This window comes from Electrophorus electricus, chromosome 10 (genome assembly GCF_041902795.1).
Source record: "Electrophorus electricus isolate QZ-2024a chromosome 10, ASM4190279v1, whole genome shotgun sequence".
Taxonomy (NCBI): domain Eukaryota; kingdom Metazoa; phylum Chordata; class Actinopteri; order Gymnotiformes; family Gymnotidae; genus Electrophorus; species Electrophorus electricus.
The window spans coordinates 4,447,563-4,474,529 of record NC_137506.1 but is presented as its reverse complement, the minus strand read 5'-3'; the positions used below and the strand labels follow the sequence as shown (position 1 = coordinate 4,474,529).

Genomic DNA, 26,967 nt, shown 5'->3' with positions numbered 1-26,967 from the left:
CGTGCTCGCCTTGTCGGCTCTATGACCCTGGACTGCTTTAATGACTCTGATTTTGGATTTGCCCCTATTAAATCTCACTCTTCTCTGCACATGCGTGCACCTCCTTACTGCTCAATGTTACACACTGTAGATAGTGGTCTCTTATACTCTTCTTGACATTAACAAAATGTGGCACAGATTATATGTGTGTGTGTGTGTGTGTGTGTGTGTGTGTGTGTGATGCCACCAAAAGGTGTTTTACCTTGCTTTTGTCACTGTCAAGAAAGAAAAAAGAAAATGCCTCTTAATTTAAGACTAATAGCAACTACCTAGCTGTCACAGTAAGAGTGTTACTAGAGTATCCCAAGCTACATTTAGTATGAAAACGTTTGAGCCCTTGAGCTCTAGTATTAAAGGGCAGTGTAATAGTTGACAGTTATCCAGCAGTGTTGAATGAACTCTTGCAGTGCTCATTTATGTCCAGCTAATTCTGCCAGATCAGGCAGAATACATCCTATATGTGCTCAGTATTCAGAAGACAGCATCTCCTTAGAGGTCAGAGAAGAGACTCCTGTGCATTACAGAGGAAATAGTGAATTTAAGTCATAAGATACTGAGCAGTAGGACTAGCTTCAGTATCTGGTCTTAATCCTGTTTAATCCATTCTTCTCCTGCAATTGACATGTTTTCATTCCAATCAAGCAGGACCACACATGATGCAACTAATCAGTTGTTTGAAGGACTACAAACTGATTAAACAAATGTAAATAGGTGTTTCCACTTGGTTGGAATGAAAACTTAAGACACACCGATCCTTTGCAGATAAGATTGAGTACCCCTAACCTAAACAGAAAATGCAGTTCATACAGATATTCTATGTCATGATTTAGATCAACACATGGGTTTGGGGGAAACTGATTCAGATACATGTTGTGGATTTTGGGCATGACAATGCTTAATCTGCCACTGTGATAGAAAAGATTGGATTATAAAGAAATAAATGTTAATGTAAAAAAGGGAGGTTTACTTTGGGCCTTCCATCAGAAGGCCAGTTTAGCACCAGGGTAAATGCCCTGTGCAAACTATGCTTATTATTAGTAACTACAACTTTTCACAAACATGTACGTTTAATCTTGCTGTGATAATACTTTACTACTTTAATATAATGCACCCAATTTTTATGCTGCTATGAATAAATATACATTGAACACCAAATATCCTAATTTCCTATCAGGGGACTGTACCAAACTCTTCTAAAAATATGTCCTCCTAGCATAGCATCAGTCCTATCAGTCATAGCCTGATCAGCTCTCCTCAAAGACCCAGACAGGTGAGCAGTTGTCTGGACAAAGCATGCTATCTATGAAACCCAAGCCATGCACCACCCTCTTTTTTTCCATTAGATGTGTTAAATATACTGTCATCAAAGGCAAACCTTTGTTTAGAAGACCTTGGTTGGTGGGTTATCTTAGGGTTAGCTTTGCCAACATCATAACTGCCTCACTTCTGGTGATGCACCATTAAATTATAGTGTGACTATAAATATCTTTTTAAACCCATCCAACAAATAAGATGATAGGGTCCAACATGTCTTTTTGGATGGCCTGATTGTGTTTCTGTGGCTGTATGCACACCCTATTTTCCCTTTTCATGCTTGTGTTCAAACTCTGCTTGCCTTGAACGTGTGACATTTTTGTACAGTGTGGTACAGTAATTTCTCGCTTCCTCTCCCTCTTTCTCCTGGGGCAAGATCATAGAATGGGAGGGGTAAGGAAAGAGGGGGAGGGGGGACCTGCCCAAGTGCTTTTGGCTGGGGCTCTGTCTCCTTCTCCTTCTCCTTTCCCAAGGGGCACAGCCTTCAGGGGTCATTTGTTTGATTATGCTGACTGTCCCCAGCCTCGGCAGTACACAATAAAGGCCTGACATAGCAGCATGCTTGCCTTCTGTGTCCTGCAGATACTCATCATGAGTGTCAGGACATACCAAGGTTAGTGGTCACTGGGACGGCGCTTGTAGGCGAAGGGCTTGCCAAACGCACTTGGCTGATGAATGAATGTCACATGGAAAAGAGGGTGAGGCAGAAAAAGAGGTGAAAAGAGAGGGAAAGATAGGGAGAGGGGATTACAAAGGTTATAGATATCCCAACTCCAAATCACCAACCTCAACACTGACAACCTACCACATCTTCTGTGATTTAAAGCCATTCATGGCAAAAAGCTGTCTGAAAAACAGCAGCAAAATTTTAACATGGCAGGAGGACAGATAAAAAGAGAGAATGAGAGAGAGAGAAAGAGAGAGAGAGAGAAAGCCTTGTTCTACTCTCAGGAGGGACTGTGTGTTATTGTGGTATGCCTACATCCAATTTGTTCTAAAGGTTGCAACAAATGTACTAATTTTGTTTTTGTGTTTTTTAACTATGTACACACACAAAATATTATTTGTAAAATACTGCCCTTTGATCTAGACAGTCAGGTCAGTGACAGTCTGTGTGGGATACTTTACAGCAGCAGTGTATTTCAAGCCTCAAAAAGGTCTCCCAAATGCCAAACTACAAATAGTTTCTTTATAATTTTTGGGTGAACATAAAAAATCATTATTTGTAAAATGTAAAACTTCTTGGTAATTACTTAATAATTCATATTACATTTAATCAAACTGGAGCAGTAATGTAAGAAGTCTCCTACCCATAACATGCTGGAGAATCATGATTACAGCAGTGAAATATTTGTCTACACCTCTTTCTAACTGATCATTAAAAGAGTAAATAGAATATCCCAACAGAGAGAAGTTTATTACTCATATAATGCAGAATTGCGCACCAACCTTCCTATTAGTTTATCAGTATTTGCACAATCCGAAAATCTGCTAAAGTGAAATACTTTTGTTTTTAAGACTGAATTAAAGTTTGAAATCTTCTGCTTAGGTACTAAATATAAAGCAAAGAATTGCTATGAACGTATTTTTAACTAGAAAAAGCAAGTAAAATGCTGACTGTTTAAGAGAAGGCAATGGCAAGGAGAAAAGGGCATTGGTATTTTGGACTCTTGACTATCCACCTTGGAAAGAGGGAGGGAAAGAGGTTTGGAGAATGAGGGGTGGGGGGGGAGTTATTCTTGTCACAAACCCTTTTGTCTGCATCTGCTGACTGCTTGCCCATAGCCAACAGCATGCTTTAACTGTTTTGTCACCTCCTCGCCTCGCATGGATCAGCTGTGGTGCTTTTGTTACAGCCATTGTGTAGGATAAGCCTCACAGGCTGCTCTGTCCCACAGGAAACGCTGCCGAGTCAAGCAGCACACAGGCCACATCAATATTACATACACCCTCTTTATTGCTCCTGATTTGGTCAGACTGAAAAAAAAACAAAACAAAAATAAAATGCATAAGATTCAGCTTAACCAGCTGTCAATCGGAGCCATTCAGGAAGAATTATGGATAATAGTCTAGAAACCATGAAGGTAGCCATTACTGTTGGGCACGATGTCTCACCCACAGCTCTGTGTTCCATATGACTTTGAATTTATTTTTTTGTGTGTTTTTCTGTTTTGGTCACAGCTGAAGAGTTCAGAGCTATAACCTTTAGGATTGGTTTAGGATAAAAAAAAAAAAAATGTCATTAATAACAAAGTCTTTTTACTTTTTAAAATTAAATCAAATTTGCAATAGCAAAAAATCCTAATAAAGCTAGTAATGTGTTTTTGTAGTTTGTATTGTAGTTTATGGCATAGAAACTAGGAATAAAAACAAGACATAGGAAACTACTAAGAGTGGTCTGCACTAACGTCATTTATGTGTGCCTAAGTGCAAAATATAGGAATGGGACACCAGTGTATGTGCTCCTGTGCAATCAATTATTTGGCAGTGTCGAAGTTTCTACCTCACAGTTGCCAGTGATGACAGTATGGAGAGGCTACCTTATGAAAAGAAGGATATTATATTTCAGTGGAGGGTAAGGGGAGGAGATTAAGCACAGGAGGGGAGTTAAGACTGCTTTCACCCAGAATTCATTCACCCTGTAATGTGTGCTTGGTCTATCTAAACAACCATCTTCCCCTAAACCCCTGTGTTTGTTGTATAAATATTGATTGATGAGTGACTTAGCTCCTGATAACTGCCAGACAAACCAAGGACTGCATGGGCAGAAGGGGGAGTCCTGTGTCTGCATTTGTATGGATGGATGTTATGGACAAGAGGTACAGATGTGGATTGTAAACCCAGCCACACAGGGCTAAAGTTTACCTTAGAATGGGTCATTCATTCATTCATTCATTCATTCATTCAATCATTTTATTTCTTTAATGAAGCATGAGCGCGTAAGAGAAAGTCCTGATTTCCTCACTAAGGTTAATCATTAAAGAGGAGGACTCTGTTTTCTCTTTCACTGACTCGACATCTCCTATTCATACGTGGTATATCTTGGTGCTTATATCTGCAAAGCCCCCAAGTAAGCAGTGATAAATTAAGAAGTTCTCTAGTAAAAATTATAAGAAAAATCCTGATTATTTGGAAAAAATTAATTAATTAAAAATGTATATTATATTAAAACATATTAAAACATTTTTTAACATTGTTGATTCTAGTGATAATTTCTAAATATCCAGGTGTCTCAAATGGAAAATATGAAGTTGCTTTATTTGTTTGTTTTAGAGTTATACAGCTGAACTAAGCCTTTTAAATGTTTAAAACAATCTCAGTGGCTCTGTGTCCATAAACCTTGCCTTGGTCTGAGAGCAGTGGCTCTTTTTTCATTGTGCTGGCAGATAGATTTTAATAATAGCTGGCCTATCTCTTATTTTGCATACTATATCGTGTTTCCTGATTCTACCCAAAGCCTTCTGTGAAGAGACTTCCCTCTTGCTAACAGCAGAAACTATAGCACGGCAAAAGTCAATAAGCAGAAAATACACATATACTTAAAAATGAAAGACACAAGGAAATTAAGTTATTAAGTGCTATTTGTGAAAGTGTGTTATCATAAAGAGATCAGTAGTAAATGATAAAATACACGCACGTGCGCATGCACACACACACACACACACACACACACACACACACCTCTCTCTCTCTCTCTCTCTCTCTATCTATATATATATAAAGTCAAACACACACACACACACACACACACACACACACACACAGGTTTCTCTTTTATTTAAATACACTATTCTATAATCTCATTCAGCCTTACTTTAAAATAGATGTAGGCATTTGACATAGGAGCAGTATGGAAGGCTGAATAATTTCAAGAGATAATGGGCTGACAGTGAGCAAATATGTCTCAAGGCCAGGGGGATAAGAGCTTTCTCTCTCTGTCTTTCTCTGTCTCTCCTTTGCCCCCCACCCCCAACACACACACACACACACACTCTCTCTCTCTCTCTCTCTCTCTCTCTCTCTCTCTCTCTCTCTCTCTCTCTCTCTCTCTCTCTCTCTCTCTCTCATGGTTGAGAAAATAAAGTTGTTTGGGGTCTGGAGGGTAGATCTGAGCTTACTGTCAAAAGAACATCTTTCTGTTCAACATGAAACATGTACTGTGTGCCTTGTATATTAATCAATAGCATGTATGAGGTAAGTCTTTCCCACATGATACTTAGCTGGAGTGCCACTGAGACAAACAAATCACAGGTTTCCCTCTCTACAAGAAGCTTTTATGTTCGCTGTGTTGCAACTGTCCCTGTGCCCTTCATGCCCAGAACAGAATCCTGCTGGTGCTGCTGGGCAAATACATACGGCTGCATTGGAGCTGCTGATTCAGCACCAGCCTTGACAAAACCAATTCTTCATACTTCACAATTTTAAGCATGCACCATATGCCCATTTCTCAAAAAGGTTTATGGGGTGTTTGTGTGTGTGTGTGTGCGTGCCTGTGCATTTATATATAAGTCACATCTAACAAGGGACTTTCAGTTATTTGTCTCCTATGGAAGACAAATTTCCATGAAACATTTTGTACACCTTGACTTTGATTAAACATGGCCATATTTACTCATAACTACACTTACCAAGATAAACAATGACATGTCCACCCAAATTTAACAGAGAAAGGTCTATGACCTAGAGGAGGGTCTGAGGTCAAGCTCAGACAGGACAAAGGTTGCAAAGTCATTTGTCTCATGTTGCAGTCCAATGAAAGACGAGATGGGGTGGGCAGAGAAGGACAGAGGGACATATGGAGCTGGGGGGTGGGGGTGAACAGAACGGCCTAAGGAGCCAAAGCAGAGAAGAGGAGGAGCAAGGCAGCTTGGAGCTGGGTCTTTCTTGTCTGGCAAAAGAAGAGATCTGGCACTGATACTAATGAAATGAAGAGGCAGTGAGGGAGAGACAGAGGAAGTATGGGGGGTGGGGGGGGGGGGCGCAATGGGAGTGATGCCAGGGTTTGGAGAAAGGCGTGCACATGTGCTACAGATGTGCCCCCCTCCACAGCAAAATAATGACATGATCACTGAGCCGACAGCATGTAAAGTAAAGTGGGAGAGGACGGATGGATGTGAGGCCAAAAAAAGAATCCCCCACAGAAGTCCCAACACCCCCGTTTTCTAACCTATTTTCACATCTACATAATTAATATATTTTATATCACCGTATGCTGGCTCTTAAAGTATTTCTGAATGGTTAAGTCGAATATTTTAGTTATAAACATGCATAGTTTATAACTATATAGTCTGTATAGTGGAAGAATGAGAGAGCTAGGAAGATTTCCAGTTTTCTAATGAACCATTTGACAATAAAGTCTCAAGGTATGATGTAAATCATTGCAAAAAAGCCCAATGTCAATAACATAATTCAGGATATTACCCATCCTCTTAAACTAGAGCTATATCATTAATTTAAACCACTTCTTACTCCCAAATGTCTATCTAACTAAATTTGGATATGAATAAAACAAATAAACATGGCAATTATTCCATCTGCATACATGACTGACTCCTCCTGTAGAGGAGTACTCCAGCGTTTCGTTCTGAGCCATGCTAAAACTGCTCTCTGCTTCCAGTAAGGCTGCCGCCCTTGTGATGGCTATTAACAGCCCTGTTCCTGATGGGTCACAGGTCCTGTCATGACAAGAACAAGATCTCAGTTCATGGCAGCCACTACTTAACACTAAGAGGCAATTAAAGGAACTAGACATACAGCAGCATGGTATCATATGTGAGGCATGTGATGTTCTTTTGGCTTCTTGGTGATTAGGTTCAGCCCATCGACTGAACTGAGATCTATTTTTACATATAATGTGTACATTAAAACACCTAAATAATATGACAAAACCTTTGTATTGAAAATGTTAGCTAATAAGTCAGATCCATAATATAATACATAATAAGACTAAAACTGAGAGCTTGTGTAAATAATTTTTTGTTTTTGGCTTTAACTATAAAAAAGAAGGCTCAGAACCCCTTTGTGCAACTTTGTCACCATGAATAAGTAATTTTGTGTAGTCTAAATGCATTACCCTCCCATCTAATCACGTATCAGCCTGTTTCCACAGTGAAGTAATGCTGCTAGCCCACTTACAAATTTCTAGCGTTCCGTACCCATATTACTAACGTCAATGGGAAAGTAAATGAGTGCAAAATGGAATGGAAAGCTATGCACTCTACACTAAATTATATCACTGTCTTTAGTTATCTATAAGGTAAACTGCATGACATTAAGCTTTGTGCTATTGTATTTGTGTTTTACACAGGTGTTGCATGCAAACAGTTTCTGATGTTCATTTTAGACTGAATTTGTACAAATTCCAACTTATGTCAGCCTGACTTTTACAAAAATATTTGTCTAGTTAATTAACAGCAGTCAGTCATTAGTTGAAAGACATTGATTTTGGGCAGAAATACTCATAGTAAAATATCATGGAAGGGAGAGTGAAGTTCTCCAGATCACCTCTGCTAATGTTTAACCAGCACACAGAGGGAAATCATTTTGTATTTCAGAACTGGGAGAAGGGACCAGGAGAAAGAAGAGTCCAAAAACAGCATTAATAGAGATTTATAAAAAAGCAACAAATTAAAATGCCTCAAATGAATAATAATGTTGTATGGTAAATTCATTTAAAGAGGAAAAGATTTCTGAGTTAAATCCTGTTAGCTGAAACCTTTGTCCTAGCCAGCATTTATCTGATATTTATATACTGCGCCAAGAATGAAAATACACAAACATGTACCTGATGAAACACATATAAAATAATATTTACAGCTTCCAACAACTGTAGTCAAACACAAAAATGACAGAATTGCACAAATATTTTGTATTGCTATATTGCCTCTGTATAAGATGCAACTTAAGTCTGTTATACTGAATGGGCTTTGAAGTTTTTGGAACCAGAGCCTGATCAAATTCAAGCATTTATCTATTATGTTGTGCTATCCTTTTATTATAAATGCTCAAATGACTGCATATACATATTATTTATGTTTAAGTTAAAATGTTCTGTTATACACTTGTTAGACATGTTTGTTTGTTGTCCATTTGTATTGGTTAGCTTAAAATATTTCAATTGTATAATGACGTACTACACTATCATGCTGTATGGTGCAAGCAGAATTATTGTGACCTGATAGCTCTCAAAGACAATAGTTTGCATCATCTGACCAGTCAGTTTATATCACATGACAGAGGTCACTACAGAACACTTATTGTAATAGCTTCCATCCCAGCTGCACATGCTTCAACACCACAATGGGTACAAGTTAGACAGTGACTTTAGACCAATGTATAACCAGATTTGGAAATTAGACACCTTTACTTAAAACAACGTTATTGCTGACAAAATCATCTACTTATGCCTATATGCGGTTTAGATGACACCATTTACCTATGGAAGCCAATTTTTCCCCCTGCAGAATAGAGAGTCATGGGTTTGCCCAGAGATTGAAAGCAGGACAGGTGATAGTCAGAAAGAGGAAATGAAACCACAGCCATCTTCATACACATGCTCATGTAGTCTAGAGGTTAGCAACCTGGTGGAACAGTATGGAAACCTATCTGTCTGCAGGAGAGGAGTGTGTGAGGCCTGCACCCTCTGTAGCAGGCAAAGGGGTAGTCATTTCTGCTTTAATTGCTAACATTCTTTTCTCTTGAGCTATGCTGGATAATACAGTCCAAGAACAAGGGTAAAAAGAGATTAATGTCAGATAATAGATGGTGGCATGTAAAGGAAGTATCAGTACAGTCTTTGAACTTTTCCCTGTCTCCAAAGGACAATTAATAATGAAGGCCTGTGGGGTAGGTCATACCAGGCATAGAAAAGAGTAGGTGCAGACATGAAGGAGGGGAGAGGAGAGAAACAAACACAAAGATAGACCTGGGGTGGAAGGTGAGTTGTCCCTGATCTGGCATTATTGATCTCTTTGAGTTGGGGTAAGGCAGGACTGATCACAGACTCATGTACTTATTTGTTCATGTTCCCAGAAACTGTCATTGAAAGGTGCATGGTAAAAAGGAAAGGAAATAGAAAATAACTATTCCCTCATCTTTGTAATGTTCTTTTCATCAGATATCTTAAAAAGGACAAGAAAAGGGAGAAGTCAAAGCAAAGCCAAATAGTCATCCAAAAAGACAAACCTTCCTCTTTAATACCAGAAAACAGAGCAATTGAATTATAAGTATGGACATCTGATAGGCAAAGACATGAGGATGAGAGCTCTTGAAGTCAAAGGAGGTCTCTGTGCATCTGCTGTGGGGATACTGCCACCAACACACTTTCAAAAGGGCTCAAAGATCACAGGATCAGAGAAAGAAAGAAAGAAAGAGAGAAAGAGAAAGACTTTAGCCTCGTCTATGCACTACTCAGACTGGCAAGGGAGGAGGGGAGGGGAGGTAGAAGAAGAGGGAGGGTGGAGGGGTGGTTTGGCTCAGGCTGGGTGTAGACTCAGGGGCTTTGACAGAAGAGCCTTGAACTATTTTGTGGGTGAAAGATGAGACCTTCCCAGAGCTGTCATAAAAATGTCTCCTTATCCCAGTGGGGCCAAGGGACCCCACCCCTCTCAGACCTCTTGAATGCTGCTTGTGATGTGATACAGTAAGTGTGGAAACTGCCCCTGAGAACCAGGACCAGGGCGTTTGGACAGAAAATGGGACTTTGACTAACAATGCCGAACTGTGCTGCTAGATTAAACAGGTGTTCTCTCTAATCACACAGTCTTGAGTATTTAACATGCTCATTTTGCTGCTCCTCACACTTTCTTCATTTGTCAGATATAATACATTGTTCCAGAGCTCTGATATGTATATTTAGGGAATTAAGAAGGTATGGGTATGGTTACCTTCCATGGGGATCTTAGAAATGTGGCCAAATGTAGTGATCAAGTTCAGTGACACCTCCGGGAGGGATAATACATACTAAATTCAGTAGCTAATAATAACGAGAAGAGAAGATACCGTGGCTTTGCCACTCTACCTGATTTTGTTTTTTGTTTCTTTTTTGGTAAACTTAAACTCCGGGCTCATTATGTATTAATTAATCTTAAGGCACACTATTCAGTAACTACTGTGAATTATTCAGTAACCACACTGAAAGGTATGTAGTTATGACAAGGAGTACAGGAGTTTAAGGCTTTAAGTAACTTTCACATTGAACACAATGTTCTGCCTTCATTCTAATCATTTATTACATCATCAACCTGAAAACTGAAAGGTAAATATGAGTGAAGCTGCCTTATACTGGGGAGGCATCAGTGAGGAGAAGGGTGAAGGATAAACAACTGAACTTGAAAGAAGATGGCAAGCACAGAGGGTGCAACATGAGTACAGGAAAGGCAATTAACAGACCTCTTTAATAGCAGACTCTGCTCATTCCACCATGAGAATTGCAACAATTATGTCATTAAAAACTTTGTAAGTGGGAAGAGTGGAAGAAGGGCAAATGCAGGCTTTTTTTTGAAAAGCGTAAAGAGGGAAATGGAGAGGACGAATGAACCAAGAAGGCCAAACTCCAACAGAAGCCTCATAGGAGAAGGAAGCGTATTACTGGTACATACTGCATTAACATAAAACATAAGCAAAGCAGAATGCATATTCATTCAGGAAGAGCTAGAAATGTGGAATTTTGATGCTAAAAGGTCTGCTAAATCGGCTGACGTTCCACTTTCATGCCTTGCTGTCACAGGTGGAAAAGAGGGGAAAAAATTATGTCCTTTAGCAATAGAGTAAAACAGTGTGTGTGTGTGTGTGTGTGTGTGTATATATATATATATATATATATATATATATATATATATAAACGCTAGTCAAAACACACACACCTCTGACAGCCAAGTCAGAGGTAGACAAACTCATTGCCCACCTTCTGTGTGTGATTTGCATTAAAAATCTAATGTTCCTTGTGTGGGGGAAAAAGACAATAATCCAGTGGTCTTTGATACAGCCCTGGTTGTGCTGCACACCTGCCCAGCCTGTTCTTGCTATGCAAATCAATTTATCCCTCACTTCACTTCTCTTGCAACAACAGTCTTATTCATGGTATCATGCATTTTCTTCCACAGCCATGCAAATCCCATATTTATGCATGAAAATAAGGAACTCCTCTCCTAAATGTTTTCCTGGTTGCAAATCATATTCCTTTATATCTGCAACCTTAATAACCCTAGGTTTGGATATGCTGCAAATTAAACAGGAAGCAAAAGGGGGTATAGAATATTGTCATTACTCAGTGAGGACAACTGTATGATATAAGAGTGCTATATTGTCAATACTCATTGTGGACAACTGTAGGATATAAGAACAGTGTTTTTGTTTACCATATTTTCTGTGGACCTAAAACATACTATCCATATTTTAGGTATTCAGTATACACACAGCAAACTGCATTTGACAAGGACAGTTGGGCCTCAAAAATCAGTCTTGGCAATATCAAACAGAGAGCCACATGACTGCTACAGCTAACCAACTCAGTTACATCACCTCAGGAACGAAGGGAGAGAATGGTGTGTGAGGAGGTACTCAAGTCTCTTCACCTCAGGAACAAGGGGACAGAACGATGTGTGAGGAGGTATCCAAGTCTCTTCACCTCAGGAACGAGGGGAAGAACAGTGTGTGAGGAGGTATTCGAGTCTCTTCACCTCAGGAACGAGGGGAGAGAACGATGTGTGAGGAGGTATTCGAGTCTCTTCACCTCAGGAACGAGGGGAGAGAACGATGTGTGAGGAGGTATTCGAGTCTCTTCACCTCAGGAACGAGGGGAGAGAACGGTGTGTGAGGAGGTATTCGAGTCTCTTCACCTCAGGAACGAGGGGAGAGAACAGTGTGTGAGGAGGTATTCGAGTCTCTTCACCTCAGGAACGAGGAGAGAGAACGGTGTGTGAGGAGGTATTCGAGTCTCTTCACCTCAGGAACGAGGAGAGAGAACGGTGTGTGAGGAGGTATTCGAGTCTCTTCACCTCAGGAACGAGGAGAGAGAACGGTGTGTGAGGAGGTATTCGAGACTCTTCACCTCAGGAACGAGGAGAGAGAACGGTGTGTGAGGAGGTATTCGAGTCTCTTCACCTCAGGAACGAGGAGAGAGAACGGTGTGTGAGGAGGTATTCGAGACTCTTCACCTCAGGAACGAGGGGAGAGAACGGTGTGTGAGGAGGTATTCGAGACTCTTCACCTCAGGAACGAAGGGAGAGAACGGTGTGTGAGGAGGTATTTAGGAACAAAGGGAGAGATAGGTGTGTGAGATGAGACTCAGCACTCATTGTTTTAAAACATGTAAAGGAGATCAGCAAAATACTGAATTAAGTGTGTTAGTTTTCGATAAAATGTTTTTACAAATAAATTACTCTTACATTTTCTGGATATTATCGATATAATAAAAGGAAAAAAGCAGGTTTGCAACTCTACCTCCAAAATAACTTTTTTTGTTATAATCAGGACACTAAGCTCAGATGTGCTAGCTACTACATTATGCGCATAAGTCTTTCTTATTAAAAAAATATTTCTTATAAAAATATGATTATCTGTAGATATAAAGTGCTTCTTTATGCTAACTGGCAAGATTCTGGGACTTCACTGTTACCAACAATTTTACATAATGGGGGTACAAATAATGTTGCACTGCAAAAGTACATGATAGATATTTCACAAATAATAAATAAATAAATATTTATGAACTACATTGAAGTATATTGATTAATTATATTAATATTTATGTTTTTATTTTGAGGTTGATGCCACACATAAGGTTGTTGGATGTTACCACACATAAATCGACCACAATCATATAAGGACACACACACATAACCCAAAACACTGTAATGAACAGAGCTCACCTCAAAATCGTTGGCCTTATTGTAGTGCATGTTGAGGGCGCGATACAGCTCACAGTCTCGACTGACCATTAGTTCCTCTGCTCCAGTCACACCATCGTTGATGGCCTGGCGGGCAAACTTTTCCATCTGGATGTAGTAGAACTCACGGAAGTTGCTAAACCACTTGATCAGCTGAGACGTAATGCAACGGTTGAACTACAGGAACAGAGATTGTAAGATTTAGCACTCCATTTTATATTTAAGACAAGTATTATACTCACTAGAACATGTAAATTTGACACCATGTCAATGTGATACATTTGTATAGCAAAGCAATGCAAAACATTTTCTTTTTTAACTTTTTTTGTGAAATACTAATTAAGATCATAACCTTTCAGTAATTTGTTACATTTTCATATGTGCAACTATTGCAGGGTAACCTGAAGTTGCTTTAGTTCAGTGCAAACATTTGCAAGGTAAGACATTTATTTCTACAATTGTGTTTGTTTCATATTGTCCTTGAGAATAATGAGTTGGCAAATACACCTTTGGTTGTGAAAGAGCGGTCAGGGGTTCTGGGGGAGGCTTACATGATCAGTGTAGATTTGTGCAGTTATGCACAAATGCAAACAGTTCAGGGTTGAGTGGATGAAATTATAATTGTGTTAACAGCCTGTAAAGTACTGACAGCAAATTTCCATATCAAGTAGCTCAGTTAATTCTGATATGCCCTAGGGCTGCCCCCCCAGTCACCACCACTAATAATATCCGCTAACGGGTGAAATTGAGCGAATAAACAAAATTAAATAAAAAAAGCACGCAACAACCTAGTTGTGCTACAAACATAGTGTTAGAGTCATAGTGCATTCAGATAGTGTTAGTATAGTATGTTCAGATTTACAAACATAGTATTAGAGTTATAGTGTGTTCAGATAGTATTACTGTTATAGTGCATTCAGATAGTGCTAGTTATAGTGTGTTCAGATTTGTAGGCAAACAATTGTCATTAAGTGATTTTGGGAACTACCATGATCCAGTGACGTTAGTATGCAAATTAACAAACGAACATATCAGGATAGCCATGTGTGTTTCACCTTTGACCTGTAACCTCAACAAATGACTTGCATGACACAAGTGTGACAAGGTTTTGTGTGTTCATTTAATACATTCTTTGTACTAATGCACAGTAAAGTAGCTATTATTGCATCAGATGTTTGTTTTCTGGACAAACAGAAGCAATATAGTGTGTGTGTGCGCGCGCGTGTGTGTGTTTTGGATACATGGGTACATCTTTTCCAAGTATGTGAATGTGCAGAACAGCTGAGGTGCATATAGCCATAAATGCAGCAGGCTTTGGTTACTATGGCGATCATTAATCCCTCAGTCCCCTTCCACACTTCCTGGCATCATTTATTATGAGCAATTATCTACTTGTGTGAACATGCGGATACATGTTTAGATGACAGTTGTCCAGGGGAAAGGGGAAGAAAATGGAAAAAAAGAGGTAGAGAGAGAGAGAGAGAGAGAGAGAGAGAGAGAGAGAGAGAGAGAGAGAGAGAGAATGTAGCTGTTGGAGAAAGAAACCCATCTTGTGTGTAGGTAGATGTAATTACCATGTGGAAACTTGTCTTCATGCTCTCAAATTTAAGATAATGAAGTCAATGAGAATTCATAGTGGAGGAACCAAGTTAGTGGGAGAACCACAGTGGGATGATGGGTGCCCTAAGAGGCCAAGGCAGGAGTGTAATTACTGTAGCACTGCAAGAATTCCTCACACATAATTAAACAGAAAATAAATTGTCATCATTCAAATGCCCCAATTCTGCAGAAGTTCAAACATGTACTTAACCTCTCCAAGTAGCATACATTCAGACTGCATGGTACTTCATCCTTCTCAGCATATTGTAGGGAAAGACTAGAGAGAGAGAGAGAGAGAGAAAGAAAGAAAGAAAGAAAGAAAGAAAGAAAGAAAGAAAGAAAGAAAGAGAGGAAGAGAGAAAGAGGAAGTGCAAAGGGGACACCCAGCAAGCAAGAGAGGCTAGAAGGGTGAGAGAGAGAGAGAGAGAGAGAGAGAGACAGACGCACAGAGAGAGACAGGCAGAGAGAGAGAGAGAGGGAGAGAGAAGCAGGGCTATCTGATTTCCTGGTTAGCCATTTCAAAAGAACTTCTATGTATAAGGATCTGCTGAACTGGGAGGGTTTCTTTTTTCCCGCTATACAGCAAAAATCACCGACCAAATAAGGAATAATGAACCCTAGCTGCCATGATGCATCTCCCCCTCAACCCCCAAGCCTCCAGTTAATTATTTTAGAATAAGAAACAAAACAGTCCAAAATCATAGTAGGTACAAACAGTACAAAATCATAGTGGGCTGCTCACTGGGGAATGAAAAGTACTTTGACATTGAGATTAGACCTGTCTATTGTCAAAATACATTGTCTCATATGATTGAAGCGCTCAGAAGAGAGGAATGCCACAGTGAGAGAAGGAGGTCCATTTCCAGAACAGACAGCAAATGATATAACGGGGACCACAGAAAAGTAAGTCCACATGACACCATTTGGCTAAGTAGTATAAAGGGAGTTTAAAGCTCATTGTTGCCAGTCAGAAAAACCAGAGTTAAAAGTCAAAAGGGCTGCACTGCTGGAATGTGACAACTCAGCAGTTAAGGACCTGCATTATCTGCCTGTCTAGGCCCACACATATACACACACACATACACACACACACACACACACACACACACACACACACACACACACACACACACACACACACACACACACACACACACACACACACACACACACACACACACACACACACACAGCAATAGGGTAACTAACACATCAACACAAATACCCAGAATTTCCTGAGAATAACACTGGCAAGGATGAAAGAAAAATGGGAAATATCTGCATAAAGGACAAAATTAACAGAAAAATTAAGGACAAAAGAAAACTTAAAGACATGCAAATAACCAAACTATTATACATTGATATGAGCAGGCTACACCATACACACTCAATCAACCATATTAAACTATATACAGAATATACAAAACAAACTAAAAGGTTTTTTTGTGTGTGTGTGTGTGTGTGTGTGTGTGTGTGTGTGTGTGCGCGCGCATATGTGTGCAAGCATGTGGATGCATGTGCGCATGTGTACAGGACAGGACTATTTCACACACTCATGCTCACAAGCCTGTGAAAGATTATTCCTTTAGTAATAGAGATCCCTCTCTCTGAGTCACAGGGGGGAAGACTTGACCCGTCATTCTGCACATTTCCTCTGTTAGCCATGGACAATACAGGCTTTCACATGCTCCATGCAAGCTGTTTCAGATGCTACTTATATGGGCTTTACCCCTCCCACCCCTCCCACCCCAGCACCACCAACACTTAAGACAGGCACACTAAACATGAATGTGGGAAAGGTCAGGATCTGTAGATTCTATTTTAGTGCCTCAATAGGTTAATGTTTCTTGATATTGATCTCTTAATAGCATCTGGCATTATTTCAGAAGAGAAGACCATGCCTAAACTAGTGGCTAAAATGTAAGATTGGACAACCCTACTGGTGATGCCTAGCTAACCAGTAGGCCTTGACCATGGTAGACTGACAAAATAGCTCCTATATACCTACTGTGACCCCTCATCATCAAAGCTCCTCTCCTCTGTTACCCATTTTAACCCTCTCCCCATCTTTACCCGTTTCAGTCACTCCTCTCAGTCTAGAAAGTCATGTAGTGCATATGCTTCAGGTATTATAAAAATTGGATTTTAGAGCTTACTTAAACAAGCTATCATGCTTGTGACAACTCTGACCCACCATTTATCCAGTATGAAAATAGTTGTAGATCATTTAACCAGTTTAACCAGGATGAAAGGAGATAGAGATTATTTTACCAGCTGATAAGAAGGGACAAAACAGACCTGTCAGACCATGACATTTACCTGACACTTTTAGCCAAAGCGACTTACAATTATGAGTGAGCACAATTTGAGCAATTGAGAGTTAAGGGCCTCGCTGAGGCACCCAACAGTGGCAACTTGGCAGCAGTGTGGCTTGAACTGGCCACCTTCTGATTACTAGTTGAATACCTTAACTACTGAGCTACCACTGCCTATGATCTAAAACAGACCTGTCAAATCATGACCTACAACAGATCCTGGTCACAAGCTTGGAACTAAACACAACAAACAGCTTTGCCTTCTGACTGCTCTGAATTTAAACAATGTTTTTATTTTTATTTTTCTAATACTGTGTATATGTTACATTTACATTTAACCCCCCCCCCCCCCCAAAAAAAAACCTTTACAAGTAAATTCAAAAGATTGTTGCCAAAATAATACATGAAACCACTGAAATCATATATATTAATTATAAACAACAATAAAGGCTTAAGGAACTGCAAGTTAATGCACAATTTAAATTTAAGCAGGCTATTATATAGATGTTATGGTCAAAAGGTAGGGGCTTCTGTCATCCCATTAGAGATGAAATGGTTGTCAAATCAACTTATTTCCCACAGTCATTACTCTCTATTAAGATCTCATTACTGTGGTGAATAAGCCTCTTTAATTAGTTAGTCCCATAGCTTTCATTAGCTTATTACACTGTAATTATTACGTAATTTATGCTTAATTCTTTAACATATATACTTCTTATCTAGAAAATACATGGTGTCCTTTATTTCCTCTGGAAAAACAACAACAGTTCCCAGAACCCTGACCTTATTCTAGAATAATTTAATATACTGCATTTAAGAGTGGCATAACCTTGTCATATAAAGACAATACAATGAATCCAAGAACCACATAGTTTATTCACAGCTAATGACTAATGTCAGTAAATACTCTAGACTGTGGAAAGGTTTTCCCTGCCATGTTGTAGACACAAAAATGTAACAGACTCCATTACATGATGCTGTGCTTGCTGCAGACCCAGGGCATGTCCAACTGGGACTCAAAGGACCATCCTTATCTCATTTGAATAATGTGGCCTGAATCTGTCACATTATTTCTCGCCCATATGCCTGCTGCTTTATGCTTCAACCACAAATTAAATAGTAAATAAGAGACTCCATTGTTTTGTTGGTGTTGTCATTCTCTAGTTTGTTTGTTGCCCCTGCTGTTCCCTCTTCCGTGCACTTGCCTATTTCTCATGACTCCTTTCAGTTCATTCCATCAGCTACAATCCCCTAATTTACTTAGGAATAGTGAAACAAAGAGAAAGGGCAAATGGGAGCTTATGATGTACTAGTAATCTATCTATCTATCTATCTATCTATCTATCTATCTATCTATCTATCTATCTATCTATCTATCTATCTATCTATCTATCTATCTATCTATCTATCTATCTATCTATCTATCTATCTATCTATCTATCTGAGAGTGAGGAGTGAGAGAGAGAGAAAGGAGTAAGCTGGGAGAGAGAGTTGGCCGTCTGTTCTGACCCATCTGGGCTAGTATGGCAGAGCCCCCTCTCACAACATGTGGTTAATGGTCAGAGACAGGCTCACCTTCACATCGGAGAAAAACATCTTCAGCATGTTGGAGCTAGGGTAGCGGGTGTAGAAGAACATCAGCTTGGCTTTCTTTAGATGGTTGGGAGAGAGCCCTTCTTGGATTTGCAGAATTGAAGGTCAAGGAAAATATATTAATATATACAGAGATATCAACTTATATTCATGTTTTATGATAATAAAAGTAGAGATAAATACAGATGAATAATATATATATATATATATATATATATATGCACACACACACACACACACACATTTCAGAAAATAATATTTATAACCAGTCTAACATTTGCATAATTTCACAACAGTACACAATAGCATTATTAAATGAAACCACATCCGACATCATCCAAAATATTTTTTAACTCACATATTACCGTCTACAACCTGAAAGGCCTCTAAAAGTTCTAAAAGAGTTCCAGTCAATATACTCAGTATTGCTGGTCAATAAATGCCTGCTTATCCAATAAAAACCCTATTTATCTGGAGGTGGCATTACCCTGTAGATTGGTAAACAGACGGCTGCTGAGAGTAGTCCCAGGAGGAGACATGGCTAACCAGAGCCATCTCCTCATTACAGTCGCCCCAACAACCCCCAGCCCCCCCTGCCCCCAACCTCCACCCCCAGCACTTCTGCCCCCACCCTCCACCTTTACCCCCACACTGCAGCCCCAGCACCCCTGCCCCCCAGCCTCCTGGCATGGCCGCTGTGCTGTCAGTTATGGCAGCTTTAGCCACATCTGCGATGCAGACTGGCCATGCCATTTCCTCGGCAAATTAATGGCTTTATAATTTATCAAAAATGAAGATTCATATGGGGCTAAATCAATGGGCCCCTGCAAGGTCAATTAAGAGGCTGGCCCAGCAGAGGCTTATGCTGTCCGTGTGATGCAGAGAGTGGGCGCTAATTCCCCACTGCAGCCCCTTCACGTTGGTTTATATGCTCAGTGCTGCATTGGGAGCCAAAGGAAGTGTTAACTTCAAATAATCATGCTGACAGTTTGTATGTAAAAATGAGTATAAATTAAATACTGACAAAAAACTAGCATTTCTAAATATTCAAACTGTTTCTATAGCACAAGTGAGTCTATTTGTGCTGTAGTGGGACTACAGTGATGCCATCCATGTTGTTGGACACACTCCTTGTGTAAAGAGACAAGGGAACGAAAACAGCCCTGTGTGACCTCCAATACACTAATAGCAAAGACTGAAAAGAGCATTGACTTCTTTTCTGCCATGTGTCATAACACATAGAGCAAATAATAGTTGTGAATGACTGGGGAAGAGGATGGGAAAGCAAGAGACAGGAGGAAAGTTTTTTCAAGGATCCCAAGGCTTTTTCAGAAGCATAAAGAAAGAAGTCTAGTCCCTCAAGTAAAGGAAATACAGTAGAGTAGAAAGATGTGTCTGGCTTAGACACGGGGGAGAAAAAGGAATAGTGAACACCATCACTGGCTGCCTCTTGTTTAAAATAATTTTACTGAGATGTTTCTGTCAAATTGTAGGCCATATCTTTGGTCAATTAATTCAAAAATAAATAAATTATATATATATATATATATATATATATAAAAAATAAAAAGTGTAATTTTAACACTTCTCTGAAGCATATTTAAATACCTAAAGGTCCTGGAAAAATATATGAGCAAGACATGATAGACCTGACTCACCCAGTGCCCATTTCCTACAAGGAAACCTCTCTTCTAAGAAAAATACAGTCGTTTCTAGGATACGTAAATATGCACAGTGACAAGAAGATCAAGTAAACACTGGCCCACTCGGTATATAACCAGCCAGGCCACAGCCAAGGTCAGTCAAAAAATAATGCAAACATGAATATGAAGAATTGAAGGATACGGGGAAAAACAGGGTTCCCATGGGTTATAGCCAAACGAGATGCTACAAAAACACCAGCGCTGCGGATGGCATGCACCATCCGCCTTTTTGTTTTGTTTTGTTTTGTTTTCAGTGAGTTTCATGAAAGGAAGACAATAACTATTGAAATCTGATCCAAGTGCCAGGTGTAAGGAGAGACAGGGACATAGAGATGTCCACATCAGATGATAAATCCATAAATTAATGCTAGACATCTGCTTGGCAACATGAAAGATTACACAAATGTGCCACAGCTGAACCTAACTTCTTCCTAAAAAAATCCTCTTAACTTTGCCTAGTACACTAAAACTGCACATTCAGGCTGCATCAGCTCAAAAAAGCATACCATATTCTTTTAATAGGTGAGAGCAAAAATGTATGATGAAATCTAGAGGCTTCATATTGTAATACTAATAACACTATAATGACCATATGTCTAAAATATCAGCAGAATGGAGAAAAGCCTATAGTTAATCATTTTATTCACCCGAATGTATTTAACTAAAATATATGTTAAACAACAGTGAACCTCAGCCTGGTCTGTTACATTAGGCATGCAAACTGCCTTCAACACCCCAGCCCCCATGTGTCTTGTAGGCGCACCGTGCCAGAGCTGTTCGGACTCTCTATATGCAAATGCTGAAGGGGAACTGAACAAGGCTATTTTTCTTGAGATGCAAAGAAGGCGCGTGACAAGGAGGATCATTCTGGACACAGCTGAAGACAATTGGCTGCCTGTTCCTTTTAGAATTTGAATAAAATTTAATATTTGATTAAAGACCCTATTTTGCAAATATTGAGACATTGCAGTTGAGAGCCCAACTGTGCAGGTGCACATGTTTATTTACTGAAGTAAAAGACACTTTAACTCTTTCAGAGCTGAAAGCGTTTGCCTTGTTATTGAAAGAGGACAAAAAAGAATAAATATTTTGAACATTAATATTTTGGAAACTAATATTTTTTAATATTAATTTACAGGATGGAGTACATAAAAAATCTGATAATTATATTAAAGTTCAAAAATATTTGTGTATCATACTTTGTACCAAATCTGAACCGTGCAGCTAGATTGAACAATCCATGATTTAAAAACACATATAGTATTATACCATCTGAGTTTATTCTTAAAATGGGCATATTCAGGGCTTGTAAGACATCTATTAGCTTTTTGGTATACGGTTGTAAAAAGGGATGGGGGTGAAGGATAAACAACTACCTGAAAACACCTGTTCACACCAGGAAAAAGAGACAGATGAAAAGACTAGCTCTGCTGCCAGGCAACAGCTATTAGTGCTGCAAGTGCTTCCCACTATAGCAAGCTGTTCATGATCAGAGGGAATAAGACTTTTTTCTTCTTAGATACTCTACGAAGCAACATGTTATATGAATTAGTCTCTTCAACCTGAGGCTTATTATTTAGTTATTAATCTTTTAGATTAATGTGCTATTAATAACCATGTTATTCAGTAATATTGTGAATTATTCAGGAACTTCATTAATATTAATGCGAAAAGTATGTAGTGACAAGAGCGAGGAATGAGAGTCAGGACCCACTGGCAGGTCTCTGGAGTGTAAGTGGTTAAGAGGGAACATTAGAGAAACAAACAGCCAAACAAAAATCATTGAATACATCATACTGCTGTTCCCTATTACTTTAATATAGCATTCAGCAAGTACAAAGTCCTCCTACAAATGCTGCCTTAGGAACAGATATCTTTGTAAATGCAGGATGCTAAGACCACTCAGCAAAGGAGCTCTCTTGTCCTTTCACTTCCTAGCTTTGAAACACGATTTGCTTTGAGCATTTATGTCCAAAGTCTTACATACGCTGTGATGAAAGAGGGGAATTTATTGTGGGTCTCTGTGATAGTGTGAGAACAGAGAAGATAAGAAGCATCTTCACCATAGCAGGGCCTTTCAGGATCGTTCCCTCAGCACACACTTGAAGGCCTCAATCATCAAGCTTTTTTGCATGAACACATGATCTGAAATGTACTAATTAATGGAGATAAAATTAAATGATCTTTTTTAAATCCTCCTGCAAAAATTCTCCCAGTAATATGTAATATAATTCATATGTAATATAAACATTCTTGCAGTCATATTGGGCAAGCCCTTTAGATCTTATATCTGTTTAAATCTATTGTCTATAAAATTTCAGAAATAGTTACACAAACAATTACTTTAAACTGTACAAAAGGATATTGCAATAAGCCAACAAGGAGTTACTTTTGCAAAAGGATATTGTACTTCCTGAATATGGAGAGATGTCAGACATATCTTGGAGGTCACCACATTCAGACTTGATGAGCGATAGAGAAAGACTTTCAGGGTTGTGTGTTGGGGAAATGGAGCGATGGGTGCTGAGGTGGTTGGAGGACATCTTGGTCCGTAGGCTGGTAGTCTCTCTGGAGAGGTCCAGGGACTCAGGAGAAGATCTGTCCTTGCCTGAATAAGGCCCAGTTGGGGCAGCTAAAGGGTTTTGGAAAGGGTACCCCATGAGAGGAAGGGGGAAAGGATGGCGGAAGGAGGGAGGGCTGAAGCCAATAGTTGTGGATAACGGTGATGGGTGCAGAGCAGCGTGGTGACCCCCAGGCGTGGGCAGAGTGCCAGTATGGTCTGCAGAGTTCTTTCTTACTACCAGTGGCAGGGCCTCTGTTTGGTCATTTGAGTTGGGCACTTGCATGGCGCCAAAAGAGTCAAGAGGATTAGGAATGATGACATCGCCAAAACATTGCAAACGCGGGTTAGTGGTGTGGAAGTTGGGGTTCTCACCATTGACTGTGAAGCGGTCTGAGGGTGTCTGCACAGGGGTGAAGACCTGTGGAAGAGGACGTGGAGGTTTTGCAAAGACTTTTACCACTGTGTCCACTACCTGGGACATGGCTGTGTTCAGCTCCTGTTTCAGTGTCTCTGCTAGCTGTTTTCCTTCTGCATGCATTGACGTTGGTCCATGAGCCTTTCCCCTGGAGCCATCTCGCTTGGGTTTCTCCCCCCCTGTCAGCACGGTCTGCTCACGAATGAGTGCTCGAGCTCGGTCCAAGAAGTGTCCCGGATCCAGATCAGACATCTCATTGTCTGAGCGGTCAGGAGCTGGATCAGAGACACGAATGTCCATTCCATCAGAATGCAGGCTGTCCTCTGAGAGGTTCCCATCTTCATCGTTCTCAGAGTCAGTGCTGTCATATATCTGATAAAACTTCTCCTGTAGCTGGCGGAGTTGTTTCTGCATGTCCTCCAGCTGCAGTTTGAGTTGCCGGCGCTCTTCTTGCTTCTGCTCTTTGCGAGCAGAGACGAACTGCTGAAAACTCTGCTGCTGCTGCTGGGGCAGTTTCTGCTTGCGCTTGTTTTCTCTGTAGCCCTCGCGAGGGCTTGGGGGCTGGGCTGCCCCCTCACGCTCATTTTCACCTGTGCGGAGTGTGACACTGGGAGAGTGGCTCATCCCACGAATGATGTTCTCCACCCGGGCACGTTTTGCTCTCAGGTGCTCATCTGTCAACCGATCAATGTCAAATTGTGCCATGGAGGGCCTGCTGAAGGGAGACAGGCACTCCGGAGGGCTACCCCGAGACGACGTGCTGCAGGCATCCTCCTGGTGCATCTCTGAGCCAGTGCTGGACAGGCCACTGCTCTGGAAGGTGGGCTCACTGACTCCATTTTTGGTTAGATTACTTTTCAGCAGCTGTGAGATGATGGTGGCCCCAGGAAAGGGCATCATGGCATCTTCATAGGAGTTTGCCCTTTTCAGTAACTTGCGAAGCACATTGGACTTCTCGCTGTCTGCGTGTTGTACCACAGAACACTCAACATCCTGTTCAGATCCGTGGGGATTCATGGCACTGAAAATGCTTGCTTTTGATCGAGCGAAAGCCACAGATGCTGCTGTTACAGTCCTTTTCACTCCAATGTCAACTCTTCTTCTCTTGGTTTGTCTGCTTAAGAGGGCTGTGCTGTCATGGTCAGGCATCACTGGACTGTTACTGTGCCATCTTTAAAAGCCTGTCAACTGGACACAGCTTGGGAACCCTGTAAGTCTGGCCAAGAAGAAACAAAGAACAGGAATAAATGACTTTTACATAAAGTCTATATGCAAATCAAAATATCACACATATATTATACAATAGGAAATTAAAGCATGAATTGTTCTAAATAATCTCCCATCAGGCCAACTAAGAAAATTACTCACAGAGATTTTGAAGGATACTCTTATTTTTCAATATTATCTAAGTAATATTATAATAATGTTCTATTCATTTTAATGGAATAAGGTATCATGCATACCTGTGAATGTAAATCAAAATGTAAAAGAATATAAAAGAAAAAGGTTGAACCTTAGCCATATTTAAATTGCATTGCACAGTAAAAGACACTGAGGAACCTTATCACAAGTAATGGTACTACAACTAAACACTGTTAACTGTGTTTTTCTTTTTATCATCTAGTGCGGAACCACTGTACTATTCTCTGGAAATAAATACATACATATATACTTAAACCCCCCCCCCCACAAATGAATAATTAGAAAGCTCAAATGTAATACCTTTAAATACTACCGTGGAACTGTGCAACTCCAGTTAACGTGATACATTTACACAGAGGCACTGCAATAAGTCTGCAAATAAGTCTGCAATAAGTCTGTAGACAAGTGTAAAACTAAAGCGAGAAATGTTTATTTATACAGCCCAATAAAGAAATTGAAGGTATTTAATATCTAAGCTTAATTAATTAAACTGTATAGTTCAATTATTTATTTAATCAGAGATTACAGCATACTTGGTAATAAGTGATGTTGAAAATATGTAGCCAAGAAAACTCTTTGATTCATAACCTGTAGGGAAGGTAGTCCTCCTAAACTCTCGCGTTAAAAAAGTAATACAACAGATCTGCATTCACCTCTTCTTATCACGTTCATGCCAGTTTGATTTCTGTCTTGATCTGCAAATGACTATCGCAACAGAAAAGAAGGCCTATAACTTCTGATGTACTGAGGTACTGATAAAGTTTTTAAATACTGGCTGAAGTTAACCCCACAAAGTGGCCTTGTCATTTCAGGCATTAAAAGTCAATGGTATAAGTAAAATAATGCATGTACGTTTAGTGTTACATACTACAAGAAGTCATAAAAATTATACAAAAACTCGTTTTAAGGACATGCTAATTTATTTTGTTTAGACTACTCGCTCAAGCCAGGTGCTGCTTCTCTTCCGAAGACCTGATTTTTGGTGAGGCAAACCAATAATCGCGGAAAAGGAAAATCGCATCGTTCACGTAATGTGATGTCGAAACACAAAACTGATTTTAAAGGTGTTTTACACCATCAGCTAACCTGACAACAACAAAGTCGTCACTGCAAACCTTCTCTTAGGGAGCGTTTTCTGACTAGACCCGACGTTAACAGCAATATCCCTCAATGTTACATACGGAGCTCTAACAAAATAGCGCGCGTGAAGGAAAAACAGCCTACAAGTTTTGGATTGGCTGCGTTTGCCGACAAAAAAAAGTCAATGACAGGTAAACGTGCGTAGTGATGCACCCGTGAACATCAATGATTACAAATACGTGCAACGCAATGTTCCTTGGATATACAAATCCGATATACTTGCGGCCAATACGAGTTTACATTTCTGAGCGAAGTGTCAAACTCGAGCGCTATAATGTATTACAGCGCAAGGGATTAAGGCTAGTAACAAGGTAAAAACGGAACTAGAATGCAAATCCGTTAATGAGTTAAAGCACAGATATTTGAATCCTTACAGAAATGAATTTTTATTACAAAATACGCGCAACGTCCAAATTAATGCACAAACACACAATTATAAGGTAAAAACGCTGCTTAGTCAAGTTGAAACCAAAAACTTAAACGTGATTGTTTCCCGTTGTCTGTACAGAAACATCAAATGATCGTATACTTACTTCATAAGCCAGATATGAAAAGTAACTCAACTGTGTAAATTCCCTCCAGGTCACTGTGAATAATGTCTTCAGTGTATTTATGAATCTTGACCATATTTAATTCGTCTCAGTCAACCATACAAAAAATGTTTACTAAGAGTTAAGCGATAGGCTACATTGCACCCTATCAAAAGTAATCTACTGCTTTCAAACTCATAAACGATGAAAGAGTACAAAAAAGCGAGCAGAGAGCAGTGAGCTATATGAGGACAAGGTTACTTACTCTGGAGATAACAGCGAATTGAGCTTCTTTGCAATAGTGCAGCAGAGAGCAGAGAGGGCTGTTCGCCCCGAGATGAGTATTGTATTTTCTCAGGAGAAGCGAGAGCGAGGAGAGAGTGTTTGAGAAAGAGAGCTCTTGTGCGCCGCTCCTCTCTCTAGATGGAAATTGTACGTCTCAGCGA

General features: G+C 39.9%; 1 protein-coding gene across 5 annotated transcripts in view; it reads right to left on the bottom strand.

Annotated features, from left to right (window-relative positions):
• Positions 1–26,926, bottom strand: part of prox1a (prospero homeobox 1a) — a 33,102-nt gene extending 6,176 nt beyond the window's left edge. For 2 of the 5 annotated variants that reach the window (XM_081721179.1, XM_081721182.1), the window contains exons 1-4: positions 26,787–26,926; positions 22,858–24,645; positions 18,731–18,839; positions 13,224–13,418 (exon numbers count right to left, since the gene is read on the bottom strand). In XM_081721179.1, the coding sequence (XP_081577305.1) occupies positions 13,224–13,418; positions 18,731–18,839; positions 22,858–24,578 (2,025 nt within the window). In that variant the 5' untranslated portion in view covers positions 24,579–24,645; positions 26,787–26,926. The other 3 variants (XM_081721180.1, XM_081721181.1, XM_081721183.1) reach the window with 3 other exon arrangements.
• Positions 26,927–26,967: the final 41 nt, after the last annotated feature.